The 26,493-nt window shown below is 37.7% G+C and overlaps 1 protein-coding gene across 2 annotated transcripts in view; it reads right to left on the bottom strand.

Annotated features, from left to right (window-relative positions):
* The window catches only part of NBAS (NBAS subunit of NRZ tethering complex), a 159,498-nt gene extending 134,462 nt beyond the window's left edge, over window positions 1-25,036 (bottom strand). For both annotated transcript variants that reach the window (XM_084203427.1, XM_084203428.1), the window contains exons 1-15: window positions 24,883-25,036; window positions 20,374-20,428; window positions 19,644-19,680; window positions 17,875-17,952; window positions 16,915-16,962; window positions 15,773-15,816; window positions 15,259-15,392; window positions 14,444-14,577; window positions 14,226-14,324; window positions 9,657-9,795; window positions 8,957-9,022; window positions 5,285-5,413; window positions 3,357-3,420; window positions 1,906-2,099; window positions 578-835 (exon numbers count right to left, since the gene is read on the bottom strand). In XM_084203427.1, coding sequence (XP_084059553.1) covers window positions 578-835; window positions 1,906-2,099; window positions 3,357-3,420; window positions 5,285-5,413; window positions 8,957-9,022; window positions 9,657-9,795; window positions 14,226-14,324; window positions 14,444-14,577; window positions 15,259-15,392; window positions 15,773-15,816; window positions 16,915-16,962; window positions 17,875-17,952; window positions 19,644-19,680; window positions 20,374-20,428; window positions 24,883-25,026 — 1,623 coding nt within the window. In that variant the 5' untranslated portion in view covers window positions 25,027-25,036. The remainder of the gene's footprint in view (window positions 1-577; window positions 836-1,905; window positions 2,100-3,356; window positions 3,421-5,284; window positions 5,414-8,956; window positions 9,023-9,656; window positions 9,796-14,225; window positions 14,325-14,443; window positions 14,578-15,258; window positions 15,393-15,772; window positions 15,817-16,914; window positions 16,963-17,874; window positions 17,953-19,643; window positions 19,681-20,373; window positions 20,429-24,882) is intronic.
* Window positions 25,037-26,493: the final 1,457 nt, after the last annotated feature.

Raw genomic sequence — 26,493 nt, 5'->3', positions numbered from 1 at the left:
ATATTAGTTATACATCATATTTAGTCTGACACCAACATTCCCTGGGAACTGTAACAGTTACAGAGTGGGCTGGTTTACCATCAGAACAACTGGACTGGCCTAGACAAAGCAGTCTGTCCAAGATCTCTAAAAACAGAGCAGTATCTGTTTGGTAAGAATGACTCAGAGGCCTAATCTGTACATATATCTGAAAAACATGCAAAACATTCACATTAGACTGTAAGTTAACCCAGTCCTGGGTGAACAAGTGAAACTGATTTCATTCAATATATTTGCCAAGTCTTGCACTACATGCAAACACATGAGTGCATGTCCAAGACTAGCCAAGCCAATGATACACAGTGTCTCCCAGTGGAAATATCACATCATTTCAATTATTATAATGCTAGTTTTAAAAAAGAATCCCTTTGATCAGGTGACACAGCACACTGTCAGTTAAGAGACTCTCAGAAATATGTGCCTAAATCCTTTTGTCAACACAGCAGGAATTAAAAGAAAAATAAAAAGCTCTTTCCAAATAAAGCTCTTTCTAAATAAAACTGATGAAAAGAGATTTGACTTTTCCTTCCAGACTTACTTTTCTCTGGTACAGTTCCTCTGGAGTCGTGGATCTTAAGCTGACAAGGCGGAAATTCTTTGTAATAGTCCGTGGTCGTTTCCGTGGGGGAGCAAATCGTTCCATTTCTGTTACAAAGTACAGGCCTTGCTTCAGGTAGCTGAAGTATCTGTCCTTAGCAGAAGTTTCCTCATCTGAGTCCGAGTCATCATCACCCTCATCTTCATCACCAGGCCTGCTGTCCAAGCGCAGTCTTTTTGGAACAAGTTTCATCTCACACTGCACAGAAAACATCAACAAGAAGCATCCACCTAGTACACCTTAAACTAGTTTAGTAAGAACTGAGTACATCTTCCACTTCAAATTTCAGAATCAACATCCTTCCTCCCTCTCTCCTTTAAACCCTTTCTTTCTCAGTTAGCTAAACCTGTTCCACAAACCCTGACTGCACCTGTCTCCTGGATGTGAGGTTCCATCCCTCACCTATCAAAGTGAAGGTTTCTTAGTAACCTTTACACCACATCTCCAGCACCAGCCAAGACAGGGCAGAAGAGTGGAGCCATCTTCCCACACTTTCTATAGCTTCCTGCAGCATGCAGGAGCGTTTTCAACTCTCAGCTATTCAAATCAAGGTTTTTCTATTCAATGCAATCTCAAACTACATCCTTAGGATGTGGTATGCCAGTCACAAGCTGTACATATTATTTCCAGAATAATACAACTTTCCAAAAACACACACGAGCTCTGGTGGGTTTTCTGATTCTAATGTTAAACTTTTCATTAAGATGTTTAAGACCTATCTCAATATAATCTTTAGAAAAGAGTAATTTTCTCTGTTTTAAAGAAAATTACTGGTTAACTTTATTATATTCTACTCCCTTCTGGAATCCTATTAAAAATAAATTAAAAATGTATCTCTAATGTGGCTCTGCCTTCACTGTGTTCCTCATGTCTAACTGAAATGTGTTCACTCTTTCTTTATGAGCCATGTATTTCAAAGTGGAAGAGGGATGGTTGCAGTGTTCTTCAGATGCACTAACATACAAGGCAAGGTTACTGCCAACACAAATTCTTTTCTGTCGCAAGTTTCCTCTCATTGAGACTCAACATTCCAGGAGTTTTGCCCCTACAAGTTATTTCTTCTTTTATCAAGTTTATCTTAGAACACTTAAGCTGCAGCAAGCTGAGAATCCCCCCTGCAATGCCTATCTACAGATAAGGAAGAAGAAACACTTTTCCTGTTAGTAGTAACATCTTCTATTTTAACCTCCCTACCTAAGGATCACATATAAAAAAGCAAACTGTTACACTGCAGCACAAAAGGATCCCTGCTTGTGCACATTCCTCACCTCCAGACTTAGAAATCCTCCATCGTGAGCCGAAGTGACCTGAGGAGAACTCTCAAACCATTCACAAGTCTTTCCCAGCAGATTTCTTAATGTCTTGACTGATGACACAGTCAATGCACCAGAGCAGCGAGCAAGGATGACAGAATTATCTGCCCACCAATTTACATCTATCAATGGGTAATAGGATTCTTTATCTAAAATAAGAATGCACCATATAAAGAAAGATAATGTTAAACCTCAGGTAAGAACAGAGGAGACTGCCATTATGAAGAAATATGGTGTAATCTATACAGATATTTATTGTTATATTTGCAACCTTGGTTCACTAAGTCTGTACTTTATATCAGTTATCTTTTACTAAACCATTTTTGCATTAAATAAAGCTGTTGAGAACAAAAAACAGTCACAATTACAAACATTATATATATAAATTATTTGGAAAAAATTCACAGTAAACTGATTTACTTGCACAAAAAGTAACAGATTTTTCATCTATGATAAAGATCTACTTCATTACCTATCAGGCCATCCTCAATATGACAACAAACCTAATAGTAATGAAAATCAGAAAAGACTACACTGCTTTTGAGGACAAGTAAACATATCAACATATTCCAAGAGGAGGTTGTTAGGAATATTAAACTAAAAAAAACCAAACATACAAGAAAGGCAATAGGACTGAGGATGGAAGCTATGGCATTTCCAGTCACTGTCTTGATGATGGTAACTGGGTGTTGGGATAAAATGTTCACCACAGAGTGGGCTCATGTTGCTCCCCACACGTCACTTCCCTCTCCTCTGATGAAAACAACCTCTCCCAAAACAGCACTAAGAAGCAGGTCAGATTATTCCTTTTTTAATAGTGTTTAACCAGCAACCTACCTACGAAGGTCAGATGAACTAACCCGAAGACAGAATCTCCAAGGAAAATATTACAATGAAGCAGGAATCTTTTAATAATATAGATGTATATAAGCAGCAGCACATGGATCATGGAATATCTATTGATCTCTGCATTCTTGGAACAGCCATGCCATAACCAGGTACTAAACGGCTGCTCAGATTGGCCTGAGCTTTCAGAAAATAACAAGAGTATGATGAGGTAAATCCAGTTAGAGGAAATTGCTTTAGAATTGTTTTTAGAATTTTAAACTGGTATCTTCAAATTACAGTAGCTTTCAAGATTTATTAGACATTTACAGGAAGAAAAAATGCAATCCTGTGCTAACTGAAATATCAATTTTTTTATAGCTATAAAAGCATTCCTAAAACAGAATCTGAAAAAAAAACCTATTGTGACACTCATTTAGATCTACCATGCTACAAATTCAAATCATGCAATTTTGGCACCCTGACTGAGATATAATTCAGCTATTTCAGTCCTCACGTATTTGCATTACTATTTTTAAGTGCACAGTGATATAAAATAATGATCTAACTGTACTGCATACCTTTTATTTTCTTTCTTTTTTCACTAGAGAGTCTCCAGTCTGGGTTAAGCTCATCATAGCCAGGCTAAAAAAAAAAAAATTTACATGCAAGTGCATCTTTGTAACACAGAATCCATTTACTTACTCTGTAGCTGACCCATCCATTCTTCAATTAAAATGCTCTCTATAAATTCAAACTCTTCTCAAGCACAAACATACAATTGCTGCAATACCATGTACTTTTCTATAGACAATTAAAAGAAAAAAAAAAACAAAACCCCAAAACCACAAGTCATGGCCTGACAAGCTTTAAACAGTAATCATACCCTAAAGATTTCTGAAATCAAGGTTCTCCAGCAATCAAAAGCCAAGCGTTTGCTTCTCATGTCTATACACAGGACTGCAGGCACATAAAATAATCTCCAAGAGAGTCTGTGTAGTGGTCCTGTGTGACAGTCTAGCACAGCTGTCAAAGTATTTTTCCCAGCTATCTTCAGAATTATAAAGCCCCTTTAGTGCAAGAAAAGCAGCAGCATTATTAACTGATGCACTGCAAGGTCTAGAATTATGTTGCAGTGGTGTTATTTTAAATGTGATTTAGCAGTGACAGAAATCCTGCCACCAAGTGCAACACAGTGGAAGTACAGGAAGATGAAATAACTGAAGCACATTTGTATAAAACAGAAGGTGTTTTCCAGACTTGATTTTTTAGTAGAAAGAGGAGAGTATACTAATTAAAAGTAAACATGAGGCCACTCTAATTTAATTTCCCACATATGATGAAAATACACATTATACTTGGACACCAGTTTCACTTATAAAAAAAATTTGAGAACAGTCAAGCACTAAATATTCCTTTATATCACCCTCACTGAATTATGAAGTCCCAAATGCTCCTTCAGAATACATATTCATTATTGCTAAAAACAAAGAAAGAATACAACTCACTGTAAGCATCCTTGAGCAAAATTTGTCTGAAGTGTATATTAAAAAGAGATATAAACAGATATGAATATATAGACACAACACTTATCCCAACACTAGAGTAGAAATTCTTTGAGGTTTTTTTTGTTTGTTTTGGTTGCTATTTAAAAATGCTTTTCTAAATAAGCTTGAAATTGCATTTCGATCCCATTTGTTTACCCTGCTTGGAATGGATATTGGTTTATTTCTCATAGGTTTAGAGCATAACATACAGTACTCCAAATGAAAAGCCTTTCATTATCTATTAGTCAAGAAATTAATGGGAGGAAAATCAGAACACTTCACATACTAGTGTGCATCATTTCAGATTTTTCACTTTTCAGAATGCATTTCCTCACTAAAATAAAGTTGGGATTTTTTTTCCTTTGAAAACTAATTAGCCTTAAATTCCCAGTGTTTAAATTCACACAAGTCACTAAAAGTTTGCTACTGACTGAGCAATTCGTAATCTAAGTTCCTCTATTTAGTTTTGCAAAAAATTCCTGCAGAAAGCATTGGACTCAACAGCAAATTGAGAAAATATTCTACAGTATCATCTGGAACCAGGTATGATAAATTTTGAGGGAGGAATAGAATACACTAAAACATCCAGAATTTAGTTTCAACCGGTGAAACAAATTTAGCCATGTTAGCCTCTACTTCTCTTCTGTAACTGCATTTCAGTCTAATGGCATTCTAGTCTAATTCTAACAGTGTTACCTACTTGGTACCAAAATGCCTCATGAAAAATTCATTGCAACATTATTGGTTCTTTTTCTTAATTTTTCAAGTTCACAGTTCATGGGCATAATACAGAAAGATTATCATAAATGTAAGTATAGGGCTCTTGAAAAACATGGAGCTGACTGGGAAGCTAGTGTGTAACTGACACACAGTTACCCAAACTCCTCTCATCTCCTACAAAACCACAATTCCAGAGGAGTAGATATATAATTCAAGTTTCTAAACATGTACATTCTTCTTACCTGAGCAGTTTGGTCCCATTCTCCTTGTTGTCTGAGAGATGGAATAGACCAGATCGTCAGTTTTCCTGAGAAATGAATAGCTGCCAAAAGAGTGCCATCAGGAGAAAGATTCATCTTGAAAACTCCATCCTGCCGAACAAGATAGCCAAGCAAATAAACAAACAAACATAATAATAATATACACCAAGGAATACCCAAAAAAATTCCTCTAAATACATTTCTTTTCCCATTTTAGGGAAACAAATAATTGTACAATCTTCCACTCTGAAAAGTTGACATGCCTTAAAGTAAAATCAAACAAAAAAACCCTTCTTCTAAAAAAAAAAGGTAAGAGATCCGTTGCAACATGGAAGAATAAAAACAACCTGCATAAAGGAAGAACACTATCTTAGCACGAATAAATCTTTAGGAATGTAAACTTCTGTATCACCTTGTTATATGGCAAATAAAACCTGGAAGTGCAGCATTCCTAAGAGAACACCCTGACAGCAGTATAGAGCTGCTTGGAGGGAAAACTGCAGGTCGCTCTCTGCAAAGAAAAAACATCCAGCAGCCACAGTTTTCTACTATCCTGACTCTCTGGCCCTGATTGCTCCTTAATAGTCTTCAAGAAAGACTATTACAAAACCACAGCTTAGTACAGCTCTTCCTCCCTGGGAGCAAACTTATAGGTGGGCATTATCACAAATCAAACTCTTAAATTAAAGGAAAACAAAAAAAGGGATACAAGAAATAGACATTAAGAGAGCTTGGAGGAGCACACTGTTCATTTCAGGACACTGAATCAGAATCCAAGAACCTCTTGAGTGACAACAGACCAAGTAATAACATAACAAATACCAGATTAAGTCCATACAGATAAAATAATTCAACATTTGTACATTAACTTCTTTAAGACTACAAAAATTCTCCTGGATTAAGTTTTCCATCAGCTCTGACCACCTTAAGAGGCCAAATACACTTCTAACAAAATACCTTCTTAAGGATTCATAAAATCAAGCACATTTACAACTGGATCTGTATGCTATTTCCACAAGACACTCTAAATACACACTTAAAATTTAAGTCAAATTTGGTGACACTGGCAATGAATGACAATTTCTGAAAGTATGTTTTACATTTATTCACCCCTCTCCCCACAAAATTCTACATTTTCAGAACAAACATTCATTTGTTAAAGTGTCTTGTCTTCCCTGAAAGACAGCAGGAAACCGATTCCCAAAAATTACATTGTTCATAAAATTTCATTTTGTTAGCTCACTTTAAAAAACCTTTTAATAAAGATTCACAGTTAAATTTTTCCAAGTATGCAGCTAATCAATTATTTTTAGGCCAGCACCACCCCTCTCCGAAAATACCCCAACATAAATGAAGCACAGAAAGGTTAGTAGATATCCATCAATTAAGAAGTTTAAATGGCATTCCTACAGAATGTTACTGGTAGATATTATTTGAAGATAAAAAATATTCTTTTCTGGTCAGTGTGTCTGTTGGCACTCAAGAGTTTTTTTACTATTATTTTTATTTTATTTCTTAGCATTTTTGAAGTTCTAGGTATGCCACAGAAGCAACGACAATCAAGAAATGTTTACTGTTGTACAGTGGTTTGCAGCTGTTGAGAGCACTTCTTAAATCCATTCCTAAAATGTTTTTAATTGAAAAGGAGAGCATTAAGGGTTTTTTTTAAAACCCATTAAGAATTATTTATATTAGAAAAAAAATCATATTCTCTGTCTATATTCTTAGGCAGCTGCAGTACTGCACTTTAAACTGTAATTTGCCCAGGAACTGTACATGCCTTCTAATGGCACTTCTCTCTTTACAAGTCAATTTGCCTGCACAACAGACAAAGAACAAAAGACTGTTAAAGGACCCAGAAACACAGAGGTAAAATATATAACCTGTTCAGATAACTGATCAGTGGTATACATCACAGATCTTGAAAGAAGGTAAATGTTTACTCAGCAGTCAGTAATAATTCTCTGGCTGTGAGATTTAGATATTGGGTGGCCATTAACACCCTCAAATTTATCACCCAACCCCTGTTATCTATAAAAATTAATCAGTCCTTTACCAAAGCAGGCAATGCTGCCCCTGTAAACAGCTCATCAGCTTAAGGGAACAGCAAAAGATGTTGAGAAACTCAGCAGGCTGGCACTTCACATTTTTTAAGTATAATTTAATGACACTAAGAATCAAATCCCAGTGTAGCCAGTTCTAATATACAAGTCCTCAAGCTGCTGTTTCTATCATATTTTAAACGTGATGTTAATTTCACACTAGGAATAAAAATTATACCTTACATATTTAAGCCACAATCTCTGAAATTGGATCGAAACATTAGAGGATAAATAAGTTTCCATATTTCTTCATTAATTTAGTACTGGCAAGTGCAATGAAGTTGAAGTTTACTACAGCTACATGCAATACAAGCTTTTCAGCTAAAAAAGTTTAAGTCAGCTTTATCTTTAGCATTTTCAGTGAAGGAAATAAAATCTCTCCCTGTTCCACCCTTGAGAAAGATTCAGAAAGATTTGTTTTCCCTTTCCAATTAAACAGGCAACTTCTTCTTTTAACCAGCCACCTAAAACATCCCAAGAATCTACTGAGGTCATTTGCAACTCAGATCAGCCACTCAGGAGGACAGAGTGAAGGTGGTAGACAGATTCTTTACTGTTCTTTCCTTCTAAAGCAAAAGAAGGGAAAACAATTTTTTTTACAAGAAGGGAAAGGGGGATAGAAAAAGGAATCAAACCAAGGCTAGACATGACAAGAAGACAAGAGATAAGAAGAGGAAAAGCAGTACTGCATGGGAGGCTCCTAAGGCATGGAGAAGAAAGCCATGAATGAGCACCATGCACAACACCTTAGAAATATAGAAAGCACACACCCACACTTCAGCACACCCACACTTCAGCACAACATTCAAGGTTTAACACTCATTCATGGCAGAGAAGAACACAAGATCCATACCCAGAGTTTGTTAAGAATAAGTTGATTCTGATCAGCAGTTTCATTAGGTTCACGTGTATCCTGGGAAGAGAAGTCTGACCCATAATAAACTTTGGAAGCTACTTAGCAAAATGCTTCCATAGTATCCCAGACTGTAAAAATAAAGTCCTTGTGTCTGCCCTATTTAAGCCATAAATGATTAGTTTGAATCCACACATTTCTTCTTTCTCACATGGTGTGAAAATTGTGGGCTGAGACTTATTTGTTGTTTTTTAGTGAAATACGTGTAGTGCAGAAGGCTGAGTTTTGTTCTTACTCTTTATCTCTTGGGCATATATTTGAGAAACACCATTACAATCCACTTTCTTCTTGTAGAATATATAACACATCTAACATGGCCTGATTATCACATTCATTAACAAATAATTAGGTGGCTTCTTATACCTTCTTTTACATTTAATATTGAACTCTACATCTCTAGACCTGTTCCTGAAACCCAATGATTCAAGCTCCAGCAAATGGAACTAACTGGATTTTTAAGAAAGCCAAATAAACGGCAAGCTACTCCATTTTATGCTAAAGCTTTTTGATTAATTTAATAGAACGTTAATTCCTAAATTGCATAAATTAAAATCTACTTTCAGTCAGTCTCTCAGGTAGCCATTAATGGACAATTATGTTAGCAAAATACATTTCTGAAGTAGACCTAGATCTTAATACCTGTTCTGTTCCTCGCCTGCTGTAAAATCTTAAATTCATAATCCTTAATAATCCTCTTCTCTGTGCCTGTAAGAACAGAAACAAATCATACAATGAAAAACAATCTCATACACTGTTTCAGGCACCAAAAGTGAAGTCATATTTGAAATACTAAAATAACTCTGCAAGATTCTTTAGAGGTTCTGCAGTAAGATCTTGACAAATTAGAGAGATGGGCAATCATCAACCATATGAAGTTTAACAAGGCCAAGTGCCAAATTGTCTATCTGGAGCAACCCTCATTTACTCCTACTAGAAGCAAAAGAAATCAGGAGCCAGAAGCAAACTGAAATATTTATTTCAGGCGTGCTACCTTTTGTTCTGAAGTAATAGAAGAACAAACTGTAACTTTTTTCCAACAAAGACAGGTAACATATTCCAAAGTACAAATAAGAGCAAGAAATGTAGCTTGGAAATTTACAGACTCCTCTCTTCTCGTTTTTGGTTTTAAAACCGCAAGTGATAATGAAGAACCTAAAGTTCAAATCATATTACAGAAAAAGCAAAAACAGATGCTGTGGGGAAAAAGATAACTGTTTAGACATATGTATCATAGCTTAGAAAACAGCAAAACATCCCATTAAATTCATCTTTCATAAAGAGATGTTTATTGAGCTTCCAGCAACAATATTCATCCAGTAAAATGAGGAGACAAACTTACTGTTCTAACATCATCTTCATAACTAGTGACCTGTTTGTAATGGGGAGAGCCTGACAGAATTCTCCAAGCAGATATTCCACAACCAGCTGCTTTAGACACTCCATCTTCATCTGTTTCACAGCCTCCTACAAGGAGAAGTCTGTAATATATATAAAGATGCATTATGATTTCCTATACTGCTACCTTTTTTTTCTTTTTTTTTTTAATTTCTAAAGTCTACAGCAGTTTGCTTAGAGTAACAAAAGGCTAAATATACCAAGACACTTAACAGACCAATAAACTTTGTCTGTGAATAAATACCCTGAAATCTAAAAAAACTTCAATGTCATTCAAGTAACATTTGTTATTTGTAGCATGTATAATTATTCATTCTCATCCCTAGCTTTCCAGGTAAGTCATAATTTCCAACATCTAGAATAAAATAAGTCAGGCCACAAGTTTGAGTTTCCTTCTTACCTTCAAAAACGATAAAAAATTACTGCTTAAGCATATAACAAGTTCTGATCATTCTGTTTAACCAACAGATTCCCATTTATTTAGATGTGGTACAAAAGCTACTTCTCTTTCACTGAAAAACTAAACACAATAAGGCTTGTCACTTCTGTTGTCTAAAGCCACTGTTCCAGTTATACATGTGCATGTAATACTTTCACTGCACACCATAGGTGGCATTTTAAAAACTTTTATGTAAGTCTTGTAATTATTACAGTAACCTGCAATCATTACACTAGTACCATAGGTGGCATTTTAAAAACTTTTATGTAAGTCTTGCAATTATTACACTAAACTTGTAATTATTACACTAAACTGTATCACAGTACTTGCCCTTGAAGCCCTTTCACCTCATTAACAAGCACTTCTATACTATACTGATGAATACTTTGATGAAAACTTTGAGAAAAGGTGTTTGTTTAGAAGCATGATTGTAATGAATCACCCACCAAAAGGTGAAGTACCCACACAATAAAAGGCACAACTGCAGGAGCCCAAACTCTGCCCTGGGAATGCTGCATTATACCTTTCCCAAGGCCAATCATTCCCAAAGTGCTCTGCCCCCAGTAGCAGCTGCCGCTCACACAGCGCAGCTCTGACTGCCAGGGATGCCAAAACTACAGCTGCAAAAGGCAAAGAAAGAATAAAGGAAAAAAATTTCCTTCCACATTTAATCCTTTTAAGACATCAGTAAAGTTTATTTAGTATTGCCAGGTCTCCTGCTAGTCACAAACGTACAGCAGGATGATTTTATACCATGGATGAATGACAGAAAAACATCATCAGGCTGGAAAAGAACCTCTGAGATCATCAAGACTAACCTATGACCAAACACTACCATGTCAACTAGACCAGCTCAAGGGATGGTGACTCCACCACTTCCCTGGGCAGTCCATTCCAATGTCTGATCACCCCTGATGTGAAGAAATTCCTCCTGATATCCAATCTGAAACTCCCCTGGAAGAGCTTAAGCCTCATCTTCTTCTATGCCTTCCTGACTACTTGGGAGAGGAGGCTGACCCCCACCTGGCTACAACCAGTTTTCATGTAATTCTACAAAGTGGTAAGATCTCTCTGAAGAGTGATGCTTAAAGTTCTCAAGAGTTTTGGTTATTCTGTGGTGTTAAGAATAGCCTACAGCAGTAAAAAAAGAAGTCACTTTCACCAAAAACTGCAACAGGAGACATGAACTTGAGGAAGCCTAATTTTTTTTTCTTTGCACATGTGTTCTACACATAGCACAGCCAACATGCAGCAGTTTCCAGGCTTCATTCCTAGATCCTTAAACATCTACATACTCCTGAGACCATTAGAGAATTCTTGGAAAGCCTCTGAGGAACTTCACAATGCCTGTCATTGACAGGAAGAGCTAGCTAGCATGCTTTAGAAGATTTCAGCAAGTTCTGCCAGCTGTTCCTAATCGAAGAGTGATCTGAGCTTTTGTTCTAGATAGACACCTGATTAGCAGGGGTCAGAAACCCTTTCAACAAAACCTGGAAAAAGACCTATGGAAATGCCAGGCCTAGAGTGCAGCATTTTGCAGAAAAAGATGCCCAGAACCTGTCTTTGTGTCTGATCCAAAAAGATCACAGTGATGCGCTGCCAGGCTCAGCCTCCAGCACCCTCTGGAGCAGCTCCCCAGCACCTCAGAGGCCCTGACACAGACCATGCTCCTAAGGGAGGACAGAAACGTGCAGGTGTTGGACTTGCAGTGACATGGCTCCAAGCAACGTCCTCTAGCTGACCCTGAGGTGAAGGGGAATGGATTAGATGACCTCCAAGGTTTCCTCCAGTCTCAAAAACAGGCTGCTCTTGCAGTACCTCAGTTGTACTCCACTCCACAGGTTTATGCAAAGTTGGGTTGAAGATAACCAGTGTAACTCCTGTCTCGAGAACAAGCTCAGTTGAGGTTCCCAAGAAAAACTTGATATGCCCTTCTTTACTTAGCAATTTTGGTACAAAAATTTTAAATAAATCTGAAACCCTCTAACTCCTTCATCACAAGCCCTTCATTGCAAACTTTATACTTTAGTATCAAGCATATCCTGCAGAAATTGCAGATAAACCCAGAAATGACACATTCAGTTCCAAATTAAGATACTAAAACAAGCAGCTGTTGAACCTTGGATTTGAGTTTAAAAAGAGCTCACACTGAAGCAGACATTTAAGTTTTGTCAACTAAAATGCACCATAAATTTCACCCCAGATGACAGAACACCAGCACTAGGTATCTAACTTTAAGGTATATAATACTTTTCCAAAACAGTAAAAGTCATTATTGGATTTTTTTCCAAAAGCTATAGTTTCAAGTTTTCCTACAGATTCAGAAACACTCCCTACTGACATATTCTCTTTGCAATTATCATACGTCTAGTTGAAAAAATTAAGTAAAGTAAGTTCTTAACTGCTATTTTATTGCACTATAATGGGTCATGAGTAAATACACAGTAATACAGTAATGCAGTAAGTCAAGCCTTACAAGCAATGAAGGGAGATCAATATAATTTCACCACCTGAGATTAAATGAAATGCAAGAAAGCACAAAATTACAAAGTTGAACTTGTGTTAAGTGATCAAACACATTAATGAAAATTAAAACTTCGAGGCCTATCAACAATTTTCTTTAATGCACAACTATCAAGTACTTGTGTTCAAGCCCTTCTAGGGTTTTTTGGGAGAACAAGAAAATTTCAGCAAGAGACTTTACCCACAAATTTAGAATTCTCCAATGTCCAATTTACAAGCTTTCTACCACAGACTAAATTTAAAAACAGAAAAGACTTGCATCCATCAGGGGGAAAAAACTCCGGTTCTTTTGTTTTCCATCCATTCCATCCAATTGTCCATCCTTTCAAATGTCAATTTTTCAACTTTACTAAGCCACTCAACAGGCTGCACATAGCAGGAGCTACAACAACCATTAACCCTGGTCTGATGAAAGGATACAATGGGTTGGTTCTGCTGTCTGGTCATGTAGTGCTACCAAAGCTCCATAACCCACAACTATTACCTCAAAACTGTGAATTTAGTATACTGAGTATTAATTATGTGAAATCACTAAATATTAATTAGGGGGAAAGAAAAAGCCATATACAAAATTAATCTCTCAAAAGAATAAGCTAGAAGAACATTACATCTCATTTATAATAATTTCTTTTCCTAAGATAGATATGACAGCTCACTTAATACTGAAGAATGAGAAGAAATTTTTACAACAGTGAGTTGCTTCTCGTATTTTAAAGCCAAGCCTAATTTCCACTTAAAACAATACAGTGATATGACATGGCACTGAGATTCAATCCTAGCAGATCTAATTCAAGGAAAATATCTAGAACAAAGTTTAATTCCTACAATTAAAGAGAAATAGAAACAGAGTTACTGAGTTTATCCTGTACATAACAGATTGATACTAAAAAAGTAGAACTATTTTTAGCAAAAGTAATAGGCTAACCAGGACTTATTTCAGTTACATTGGGTTCAAGAGCATGCAGGCAGTCAGTTCACATTTCAAGTCCAGTTTCTCTACTCAATAGGGTACTAACAGAGAAATCACATCACAAGACAACTCCAAATACCAGAGCCTGGCAGTTCCACTCAGAGCACTAGGGAAAATGGGCTCACCAATAAGTCCAGCAATGAATTCCAGACAAAAAAACAAAACACAACAACAAAACAAAACAAAAAAAAACCACAATAAAAATTACTCCCCAAAAATAAAAGAAGAAAAAAAAAAAACTAATTAAATTTATCCTTCAACATTACTCATCTTTCATCACATTCAGAAACCTCTTTTGAAACTATTCCTGACATTCTAAAAAGGGCATGTTGCTTATGCAAGGTACTCAAACAGAAAAGGACATTACTTTACTAATGGAATAATGAAAGTCAAGTGAGATGAACTAAGGTTCCTCTTTCATAGTAGAAGAGACATGACTTGTTATTACTGCTGCCCTCAATACCAAATTTAGCAAGAATAGATTTTTCTCCCCCTCCCTATCCAACACACCTCAATGCTTATTTTGCCACTTTTTGTTCATCATTTACATACCAACGTCAGGTAGCAAACAGAACACTTACCTGTGACCAGGATGATAAATGACAGTTGTTATCCCATGGGCATAGTGGCTGCCAAAGCTGAAACTATGACTTTCTTGAAAGCTTTGATTTGTTCCAACACTAAGTATGCCAGGAAAAAAAATATAAGCATTACTTCAGATATATTTTCTTTAAAGAGTAGAAAGAATTCCTTTGAAGTTCACTGTGCCATCTCAAAGCAAGTCAAAATTTATGCTTACCTTACAAGGTAACTTCTCAGTTCTCCACGGTAATTAACAACAAGGAGCTCAGCTGACCACTGGGCACTTGCTTTGTATTCTAGAAAGATCAATCCAGCAATAGCGTAACTCAGATCGCCTGGAAAACTTGCTGTCTTTACCCAAAAATGAGGGCAGACATTGGGAGAGAAAGGGGATTTTTAAAAAAGTGTCTTTGTTACTGAAAGAACTAGAAAGTTAAATTAACTATATTGAATTTAAAAAAATAAAGTTTCAGTTTAAATAAATACATTTTCTTTTATCTTGATTGTCAAGAAATCATATTATTACAATATCTGCAAAGACAATATACTGAGGAAATACACTTGAGCCACCTCCACAAACCAGTTCAATACACCCTTTGAACATGCAAAATAGAAAATATATTGTGTGGGGCCTGTCAACAGCAATTATCTAATATCGTACCAATCAAAGTACTCTGGCAGAAATACTTCTTGGTTTACAATTTGACTCTGCATACAAAGTGCAGGTTTATTATCTATTACTACAAATTGTGGTGTACTTCCACTGTCTGATGCACCTACAGATGTACCACAATTTAGGACAGATGCAAAACATACCCTTTTATGCTGCTGTAAGGGCGACACATGACTTTTGTTGAGTCTATGGTGGATGTATTATAGTGGAACTTTTTATGGCCCATCTCTGTGTGGTATTCAATGTAAGCATTTATAACAAACTAAGCCATGATTTAAAAAAGGTCAAAAAGTGGAAATTATCCATGATCCTTAAAAAAAGTTCTACTTTATTCGTATTTAACCCAAGAGAGCACATACCGGTGAAATGACCAAGAGCTCACTACCCATCAGGTCAAATACTCTGACTGTTCCACTGCTTTCAGCATAAGCAAGTAATGTACAATCATGACTCCATGCCACTCTCCTCCACTGAGGGTTAGGATCCTTTGGTACTATAAAATAAGAATAAAATTATTCATAAAAGCAAAAAATAAATATAATCCCTTAAATAGAACAAAAAGACAATTGCATCAAAAAAAATGCAGGGGTCCTACCAGCATTACAAGCTTATCTCAGAGGAGGGTAAAGAAAGAAAAGCCATGTATGTCTCCCAAAGCCATTAATTCTAACTATCATTTCATTTCAAATTCAGGTTTCATATAATCCTTTCATAGAAAGAAGTGGCAGAGAGAGGGTAACAGAGATAGTCACAAAGCAAAACTATTAAGAAATTCTTTCCAATGATTTTAAGAAGTCAAAGTAAACCAACACTGCCATTTAGCAATGTATGAATAACAATGACACTAAGTAATAATGAAGAGGTTTGCTGTACCTTGACATTTTCCAACTATGGATACAAAGTCATCTTTTGCAGACCTGCAGAAAAAAGACTCATATATTTAGATACAAAAAACCCCACTATTCAATTTTCTGTAATAGAACACTATAAAAATATTCCAAATGCACAATTCAAAGGCCTGCACGTCTCTAACTACTTGTTCAAAAAAGCAGATAGTAACTTTCACCCTCTAGGCAGCTACAGTAACTAACAACAGTATTTTAGAGACTGTCCAACTGCATAAATACCAACATCCCTCATTTATTTGTAATGCTGTACAAAATAGGACAGCATCATCTCAGTGCTTCATATAACTTCAGAAAAAAAAAACCTAGTCAGTACTCTCTAGGTTACAATTTTAGAAACAATGCAAGAATATAGTTACATTAATACAGTTGAAACACAAGATTTATTTTATAGTCTTTAAGCTGACGTTTATGGTGCTCACACCACTTTTGATTGAACAATTTTCATACACTTGCTTCTTTTACATATAAATGGAAGGTCTGACCTTCTAGCAAATGGATTTTTGTGAAGCAAGTAAACACACTCAATCAAGATCTGCTCTACAGCTAAATGTGCTCTTGAACTGGCAAAGGAGAGCTTGTTCTTAAGAGAGCACAAGAAAAGGGAAAGCATCAGTCTTTACAGCAATCCACACCACTTGTGAAGTAAGGTGAAGTATTATACATGCCAGCTACTCCACAGAGAAGAACACTAGGTACTAGCTCCTTGTCCCATTTATAGGGGAGAATTTCTAGAGGGGCAGAAAGGCAAAGGGTAGAAAGACCATCATTTGTGCTGAGTGTTTTTGAGGATCTTGATTGTTTTTCTTTCACATCTTGAAAACAGAGAGAGAGATACATATATATATACTTATATTAACACATCCATTATAATTGGGGGGGTCAAGGACGTTTTATGTTGGGTTTGGGTTTTGGTTTTTTTTCAATGGGGGATGGCTGAGAACTAAAAAGAAACAGAAGGCTCCTGCTTTTATGATCGTTCCATGGATAAATTTCACAATATATAACACTGCAAAACAAAAAAAGAAATCTGTAAAAGTATTGCTAGCAAATGACCAGAAACACTTTCTCAGAACTCCAGAGCTGAAGTAACAGACAATGCTAAGTTACCTGATTTCTACACATTGGTCTTGAACAACTGCCAACAATTTACCATTGCTGAAAGAAAAAACAGATGTGAAAGTTCATTTAAAGTCCACTCCTTACAGAATGTGCATCAGAGTCCTAGGTGCTTTTCTCTATGGTTAAATATAAATTGCCTTATTGAAAAATTTAAAAAAAAATTAAAATGGGAAATATAAGTTTTTATTGAAAATAAAATATCTTTCATTTCAGAGAAATCTATCTGCCACTCCTTTCCAGCAGCACTGGGAAAACAGCACAATGTCTAAAATCCCACTGCATGGGAGGTCAGAGTCAGATGTCGCTTATAGATAATTTTACAACAGCAATGTACACAACAATGTATTGCTTTATCTGGTATAAATAACTGTCATAATTTAGTAAGTTATGTGTATTTGCATACAACATAAACTAAAACCTTCCCTACTACTTCATGTAACCATGTCACTGAACCATTTTTCTGCGCTTACTTTTAAAAGCAACAAAAGCCATGTTGCTAAAATTCCACAGAACAGTTGGTTCTAGCCTTGGAATTCTCACTTCTCTGTGTATGCAACAGAGACAAATCTTGAGGGTATGCATTCACTTTCCACAAATATAAATTGCTTATTTTAAAATTATATATCCTGCCAAGTTGTAAGTCTTTAATCAACCAAATTCAGGACTTGAATTTGAAAATGACAGCACTGCAAGCCACTTTGCCCCAAAAGCTAGACAGACATTAAGCCCTGAGTGAGAGGTGCAGTAACTGAAGGGAAGGAGGTAGGAGTCCCCAGGCAGCACACTGAGGCCACCTGTGAGAGCCTGCAGTATTTCTCTTGACCAGAAAGAATAGCACATCTTTAGCACAAAGCAACTCAGCATGGCTGAGTGGGGATGGTGGGGGAGCAGAGGAAGCATTAATACATTCACTCCTGTCAGAAATGGCAAAGCATGGGGGCTGGTTACCTTGCAAGTACGAGGTGCCAGTTGATCTGCTTACTAACCAGGCGAACCAGTCCAGCAGGCAGAGAAAACTTTGCAGGGCTGAAATACCAAAACCATCAGGATCAATCAGAACACACAGAGAACCAATGCAGCATCTGAGATACACACACCAGACAACTCGGCTTCAAGGCAACCATCAGTTACCTGAGAGGGTTTGCAACTGAACATGAATCAACACTGCACCCTGCCAACAACAAAGGCTAACAACAGCCTTGTTTTTACTAACAGAACAAAACTGCACAATAAGGGAACTGATCATTCATTTATCACTCTTTACACTCTGGTCACCAGTCAGTTTTGGTACACCCAACACCAGCAAACAGGAGGGGCACCAAAATGATCAGAGGACTGGAGTACTTGCTCTGCAATAAATCAGATGCTGTGGGAATTGTATTTGTTTAGCATGAAGAAGGAAAAGCTTCAGGATGACAAAACAGCAGCTTTCTCACTGATACCAGAAAGATGGGAGCAACAAGAGGTGCAAGGCTGGAACACAACAAACTATGATCAACCCTTTGGAGGATTTGGAAGTGCTGGGGTAATGGTTGGAATCAATGACTGTAAAGGTCCTTTCCAATCTAAATGTCTCTGCAATTTCAAAACCAAGGAGGTTCCAAGATGACATTAAGAATAGATTTTTTTCACCATGAAGACAGTCAGAAACTTGAACAGGCTGACCAGAGACTCTCTGGGTTCTCCATCCTTTAACCTTTCTAAGACCTAGCTGGATGGAGCCCCAAGGAACGCAGTCAGAATTCACTGTTCTCCTGCTTTTAGAGGGACTTTAAACTAGAGGCCTCCCAAACTCCCTCCAAAACTCTTTTATCAAATACATGAAAACAGCAACTAGAATAAGTTACAAAAGCTTGAAATTAGCTTTTAACTATGACTACTGGAGGGAGGGAAGAAAAGTAAGTAAGTGAATTCTGTCTACAATTGAATTCTTAGAACTAGACTCACATGACAGTATGCTGCCCATAAACATCATCTCCTCATGAGAAAAGGGGTTGGGAAGAGTAGGTGCACGAAAATAAAGTAGAACGCCAGCAATAGGAAAAACAGCATTCCCCGAGAAATTCAAGGACAGTATTGTTTCACAGGAAGTCACATTAATGCCCCTTTCCACAAAACAGATTATCCTTTAAAACGAGAAACTGTTATTTTCAAACCTGCTGAGCCATATAACGACTGAGCTGAAATTTTCCAGAAACGTTGTACTTACCCTAATAAATTTCTGAGACCATTTAATGACTTTTTCAATCAAAACTTAAATTTATAAATGGCATGAGTGCTGCTCAAATAGTTGCCAAGCTTTTCATATGAGTTTGAATTGTCAAAGAAAAAAAAAATCAAAATTATTACTCCAAAGGAAGTAAACCCTGTCATGCCATCATATCTGTCACTGAGGCTTAAGAAAAAACCTCATAACAGTTTCCTGTGCAGTAGCTCAGCTGAGAGTGAAAATGACTCTGTGTTTGGAGAAACCTGTACCAACGGCAATGTTACTTCAGCTTCTGATGAAAGCACAAAGTCAAACCAGTACATACCAGTCTTCTTCTATTTAGACTTCAGCTGCAACTCAATTTATGAAAAGTGGCTATTCTAAGCATTCCTTGGACAATATTCTAAACAAGCGTTCAGTTTTACTCCCATTAGGAATTACTTTCCATCAAAACAAAAAGCTATAAAAATATTACCAAATATTTTTGCAGTATTCTTGAAAAACCTACCTGTACCAGAGGTACCGAAGCAAAAATAATGCAGGACCTATAATGGAAAGAGGTAAAAATTATATCTCTAGTAGTCTTAAAACCATTCCAGGTTACTGCACAGTGACTCTCAAATTCTCATTAAAGAAAAAGGTACTGAGGGAAAAATCTTTTATACTTGCAAAACAAATTCTTATGTTAGAATAAATGCAAACAGCAAATAAAAAACAAACTAAACCAAAAAATGCACTGCTCATTTTTTCAAATTCTAAGAGAAATTCCTACTGCATGAAAATACAATTCAGTCACTGCCACTTAACACTTGGTTTATGTAATGTAATATCATCAGAATCTAAAACTTCCTCATAGAACTAACTAGCAGATAACCCAGTGCAAGAGATGTTAAGAGAGCCGAAAAAAAAAGGCTCAAATACAAACACAAAAAAGCTCTGCAAAACAAGCTCTGCAAGAAATGAACAAGCTCTGCAAAACACGGAGCTTGTTAATTTCTAAGATGTATGGTTTATTAGTTTGTCCCAACAAAACAATGGAGACAAGAATGCTCACAAAATTGACATAAAAATAACACAGCCATGTTCACAATCAGAAAACATCTTCCTGAAAACACATGCTGTACTCTACTTCCATTACCACTTTCATCATTAGGCACTCTAAAGGGCAGAAATTGTAAAATTTACAAGCAATCCACACAGTTTTAGAAGTCTTGAATGTAGGAACAAGTAATATTTACCTGCAATTGCTCTAGTGATGATAAATGATGCACCATGTGTTCTGCTGCCTCTTGGCTGCAATTACAATAATCATAATCAGACAGCATGTCACACATTTTAACTTAAATACAATACTCATACATACATTCACTGATTAAGTTTAAGCTGGCTCTTAGCCTTCAAGTTCTTTATGTATTTTCTATTACTCACCACTTCAGATAAATGTCTACTTTAACTGCATAAGCTAAAACAGGTTATAATGCCAAATAATTTAAATGCCAAGATGCAATAAACAAAATGTGCCACAGATTGTCTATTGATTCAGCTCTGCCTCAATCTTTGGGTTGTAACAAAAGACATTGCCCTCTGATTATGTTCTCCAGTAAGCTATTATAAAGCATTCTTTTTATGCCAAATAAATGTCACAATGATCTGCAATGCCTAGCAGTCAAACTACTTGGTGTGCAACATATGATGCTAATATCTAAGTGATAAGCTACCTAGAGATTTCTCATGAAGTTTCAGAAACATCAAGAAGAACAAACTATTTCTGAAAAAAGCCACCTTTTTACATCAATTTGTACCATGTAATATGGCCATTCAGACAACCACCAATACCCCAGACCATCTCAGCCTTTCCACCTGCCCTGCTCTACTTTAGGCAAAGGCAGCAATTGCAGTCACTACACAAATGAAAGCAATCTCCAAACACAGAAAAAAGGAACACAAAACAATATAGGATATATATTCTTATCTATAAGAGGAGATAACATTATTTCCCAGTAAGAAGCAGAAAAAAGACACAAAACTGAGAAGAGAACAAGGATCCACAAACAAATCCTCAAAATAAGCAATCATGCATATACCTTTCTAATGAGAATATCAGAGCACCACAAACTGAGCATTAGAGTAGGCAATGACTGAATTTTCTCTTCCATTCAAGATAAAATACATAGACCAAATTTCTTGTTAACTGAAATATTCCAACCTCACCAAGTTACAAAGCAGTAAACACTGAAAGACATACAAATTTATCAACATTTTGCAGTATGTCAATGCTTAAAAAATAATATTTGGGCTCCCAAATTTAAATTATTAAAGTAAAGATTAGTTTTCTAGGCAAAGTTGGCAATTTATAAACAGTCTTTCAAATAACCAGGCTGTCATCTCACAGCATGTAAGAAGCAAACACAGCTGTACTAATAGATAACATTCCACATTCAGGTTGATCAGCCAGGAAATAACAAGGCATTACCGTAAAATAAGTGAGAGAATAAATTATTTCTTACAGCTACCCTAGTACCTCAGGGAGAGCTGCAATTTCCTAGGGACCTTAAAAGCAGAGCTTGTTAAAAGTTTTTGGATTATGAGGAAGTTCCCAGTAAAAAACATTTCCTAAAACTGCTTACATCTCTTTAGAATTTTTTTAATATTTTAAGCGTCTGCTCCTGAGCCTAAACTACAGGCTGCTATTCCACTCATCTTCAACACTTTGCAAAACTGATTTACTTTTATATCCTGAAGACCTGAATTTTACTTTTTATAATATATTCTTATCATTTCAGCTATAGCAATGGTTACCAGATATGCTGCAGCTCTTTTTTAATTCATTCCTTCTTAGGAAAACAACTTTTCCTTCCCTACAGCATTCCAGAAATAAAATCTAAGTAACTTTCTTGCTGACAAGACACCCACTTAGTCTTGGATTTTTTTGCACACCCTGCAAGCTTACTGGGGGGACAGCAGTGGGTGTTGGGGAAATCTCAAAATGTCAGACTGTAATGAAAAAAACCCCACAAGACCAGGTGTCCTGGGTTGACTAAACAGAACAAGACAACTGGGGATAAAAGCTCATATAGTCAACCCGGGACACCAGGTGATACATTTTGGAAAATAAATTGAGGAAGAGAGTTCAATCTGCCTATATTTCCATAAATAATTTCATAAGTCTTCTCTTGCAACTTTGCCCACAGCCACTGCCTCATTCACTATTTTCATGGATCTACTACTCAGTAATTCCTATTATTCTCATTATATATTTCAGTGTTCTCGAACAGTGCATTATATACAATGGCATCGTTACCCTGAACACAGACTGCTTGATTTCCACACCACTCTCTTCTCTGCTGTAGTCAATTCTTTGTGTGTTTCCTTCACAAATAACTGCTATAACCACCCCGGCCCCTCCTCGTCTTCCCCCAAAAAGTTCTTATGGAGCGTTCAGTACAGGTGAATGACATTACTGACAAGAATTATAATTAAAGCAAATTTGGGCATTCAACCTAAGAGATCCATACCAGTTTTGTCAATATCTTGAATTTAACATGATTTTACAGGTTCATCACAAGACTCATCTTCCAATAATTAGGGCTGTAAGTTCTGCAATTATAAATTAATCATCCCAAATGAAATAACAGAAAAATAAAGTCAATAAATACCTGTAAACGTTTAAGGTCTGGCTTTGTAGCCTAAATTACTGCACAGGAAAACAACTAATTTCATTTCTCAGTGCAGCATTCAACTTTCCTTCGCCTTCTACCATTCCTTACCTCACTTATTCCAAAAGATTCAGTTCTACAAGAAAGTAGGGTGTGATTTTTTTCCGAAGAGTGTGAAAAAAATAGGATGAAAAGAGACAGATGTTCCAAAGGGGAAGTCACCTAAGGACATTTAGCCACTTAGGACAATCACCTAAGTAATATCACTGTTAAGACCCCTTATGGCAAAAACTGACTCATACTGACAAAATAATCTGTTTGCCTATGTTGTCAGTGTAAAATCAATTTCCAATTAAAATGGTAAAAAGACTATCAGAAGCATCCTTGAGTACTGACAGTTTCCAAGAAAAATGTAAATCCAAGCAAACTATACAGCACAGTATTTTCAAACCTTCCAACTTTTGCTATTGAAAACAGGTATTATCTTTAAAATAAATAGGCAAGAAATACCAAGTTTAAAATAACCAGCACCATCTGCTTAAGCTGACAAGCAGAATTCAACAGTGCTTAGAAATTCTGACTACCAGGGCAGATGGGGACAGTCAGACTATGGTTACACAGCCACTTTAAACTGGCATCCCCACATGCTGCCACTGAAGGGAGGCGCTGCCTCACTGACATCCTATTCACAGTCCCCTTGGTACCTACAGGGGTATTAAAGAGACCACTTAGCAAAAGGAGATGAAACAACACGATTGTTTCTCAGACTAATCAATTCCTTAACTTACCATACAACCTCAAAAACACTAATGGCAGCAGAAAAGGCACTTGTCAGAAATGTGCCCCCTTAACACGGCTGTAGAAGCACCAGAGCCTTGTGTCATCATACCTAAGTCCTCCTCATGGTGTGCAACAGGAAAATTGTTTCCATATGCTACTAAAAACAAAGACTATTTACCATTTCTCAAAATGCAGTTGAATTAAAATAGGTGTACCTATAGATTCATCGATACAAAATAACCCATTAAGCTAATAAATGGTAACACTGCAATCATGTTTTCCAAACACCCATACCTGTTGCTGCAACTGAGAATTTACAGATCAAGACCAACAACAACAAGAATTCTTTCTGATAAATGAAAACCTACTTTTTGAGCATGGCTCCAGTAATTTTTAACAGGTACATTCTTCCACTTATGATGTTTTTATATATTTTCTGTTCAGTTGTTCTCATTAAGCACAAAACTTTATTAAAATGCTTCTATTACCAATTTTCGGTGGGAAATGCATTAAAAACTTCAGTGGACTTAAAGGCCACTACGAGAAAGAAATAAAAACACATTGTTTGCATCCTCTACATCCAAGTCAGACAAGAGCAGACACAGAAGCACCAAGCTCAGCACATTGCAGAGCAAAACATGAAAAGGAGAAGATTAAAGAGCTTCTCAGCCTTTCTGGAGACCTGGGAAGAAGAACAGCTAGAAATAACTAAAAAACTGCAGTACAAGAACAGTGTTTTCTGATTTCTTAAGGGCCGGCTTAAGAAATCACAAATGGCTATCTGTGTGCGTTGTGGACATAAAGTGAAGTATTCTTCCCTTTTACCCCACTCCTGCAAGTACAGACACAACTGTACTGGTAGAGGAGTCCAGAGAGAGGATCTCATTTTCCTCATACAAGGTAAACTCAACGAAGGTCCTATTTTCACCAGCACAGACTCCACATCTCTCTAGAGATGACACATCTCTCTCTGCACATCTTCTAGAGATGACACCTGGACATCATTCCCCATAGCTTCGCTTGTGCCAGCTCAACAGTAAAACCCGATATACACTGTCCAATAAGCCAGAAACACTTCAAGACATCCCAGGTGGCACAAGCCACGGTGGGAATTAAGCGACACGAAGGCACAAGGGGACAATGGTCGCACGAACACCCCGTGTGCCCGCCAGGAACAGCGTGGGCATCCCGCTGAGCCTCCCCGGAGGCACCAGCGCATCCCCGCAGCCCCCGGGGCGCCGCCGCGTCCCCGCCCGCGCCAACGTGGCCGGTCCCCTCCCCCGCCCGCGGCCGTGTCGCGGCCACACGCACCTGCACCTCCGTCTCCGGAGGCCACTCGGTGTTGACCAGCAGGTCGTACAGGATGTTGTCCTCCCCGTCCTCCGCCTGCTCGCCGCCGCCGGCCATGCCGCGCTCCCGGGGCGCCCCGCCGCTGTCCCCGCCGGTGGCGGCCATGCCGGGCCGGGCCGTCCCGCCCTCCCCGCGCCGCCACGGCGACGGCGCCCGGCGGGGGCCAAACGGCGCCGCCTTTAACTCGTGCGGCGCCGGCCCGGAGCGGGAGCGGCCGGTGCAGGCGAGACCTCGGCATGTGAATTGAGCCTGTACCGAATAGGGGCAAAAAAAAAAGGCAAAAGGTGGATTTCTCGCTAGTGGTTCTTCCGACTTTAATGGTGCTAAGTAGGACTTCTAAATGTTTCAGTCCTACGAGTGTGAGTTCCTAGCGTTCAGCTCTCTCAAGCAGATGAAATGAGCTTGTTTGTAAGTTCTGGGCCCCTCACAACAGGAAGGACACTGAGGGGCTGGAGTGTGTCCAGAGAAGGACAGGGAGCTGGGGAAGGGTCTGGGGCACAGGGCTGCTGAGGAGCGGCTGGGGGAGCTGGGGGTGTTTAGCCTGGAGAAAAAGGAGGCTCAGGGGAGACCTTAAAACTCTGAGCAACCCCTGAATGAAAGGAGGCTGGAGCCAGGGGCCGTCAGTCTTCTCCCAGGCAAGAAGCAATAGGATGAGAGGACAGGCTTAAGCTGCACCAGGGGAGATTCAGGTTGGACACCAGGAGGGATTTCTTCACAAAAAGAGTTGTTAAACGTTGAAATGGGCTGCCCAGAGAGTTGGAGGAGTCACCGCCCATGGAGCTGTTTAAGGGAGGACTGGACGTGGCACTCAGTGCCATGGTGTGGTTCATCAGGTGGTGTTCCATCACAGGTTGCACTCAATGATCTCAGATGTCTTTCTCAACCTGGTTTTGTGAAATAATTATGAAAGAACTGATGTTTCAGCCTCTTTCCCGTGACTTTATAAAGCATTTGTAAAACAGAAATAAAATTACTTCACACCCTAACACTTCTGCTCCTGCAGTCTAATTTTTGCTGGTGTTAGTAAGCTCTTGTAGGCAACTGTGTAGCCTAGAATTAGGTTAAACAAAAATTCAAATTCTGAAACTAGGGATTCAGGGCAATATGAAAGCTCTGTCGGATGCTTGGGAAAAGATTTCAAGAAGAAATAACTACTGAGGAAAAAATGCCTTTTTGCTGTGTCTGTATTTTTTAACTCTATTTGACAATGTAGTTTGTAAAGCAATAGTAAATAGCATAATCTCGTGTTTCTAAGTTATAAAGAATTGTAGGAGATATATAGTAAATTACACTCCACGTTCCACACCAACAAGCAGCACTATATATTGATATCAACATCTGCCTACAAACAGGTTTTCTTAGAGTCGTGGTTGAATCTGTTCATTATTCATATCTGTGCCTTTAAAAAACCTCTAGTTTTGTCATTTACCTGAAAGCAAGCAAACTAATGATTGACAGATATAGCAAATAATAGTGAAAGAAAAGAGGCACATCAAAGGAAGATACTCCCAGAGGAATTATTAATACATGAGAAACCATTGCAATGCAAACAGCCTGGTATAAAGGGTATAA

The sequence above is a fragment of the Fringilla coelebs genome (genome assembly GCF_963513975.1).
Source record: "Fringilla coelebs genome assembly, chromosome: 3".
NCBI classification, from domain to species: Eukaryota; Metazoa; Chordata; class Aves; order Passeriformes; family Fringillidae; genus Fringilla; species Fringilla coelebs.
This window is presented reverse-complemented; position numbering and strand designations above follow the sequence as displayed.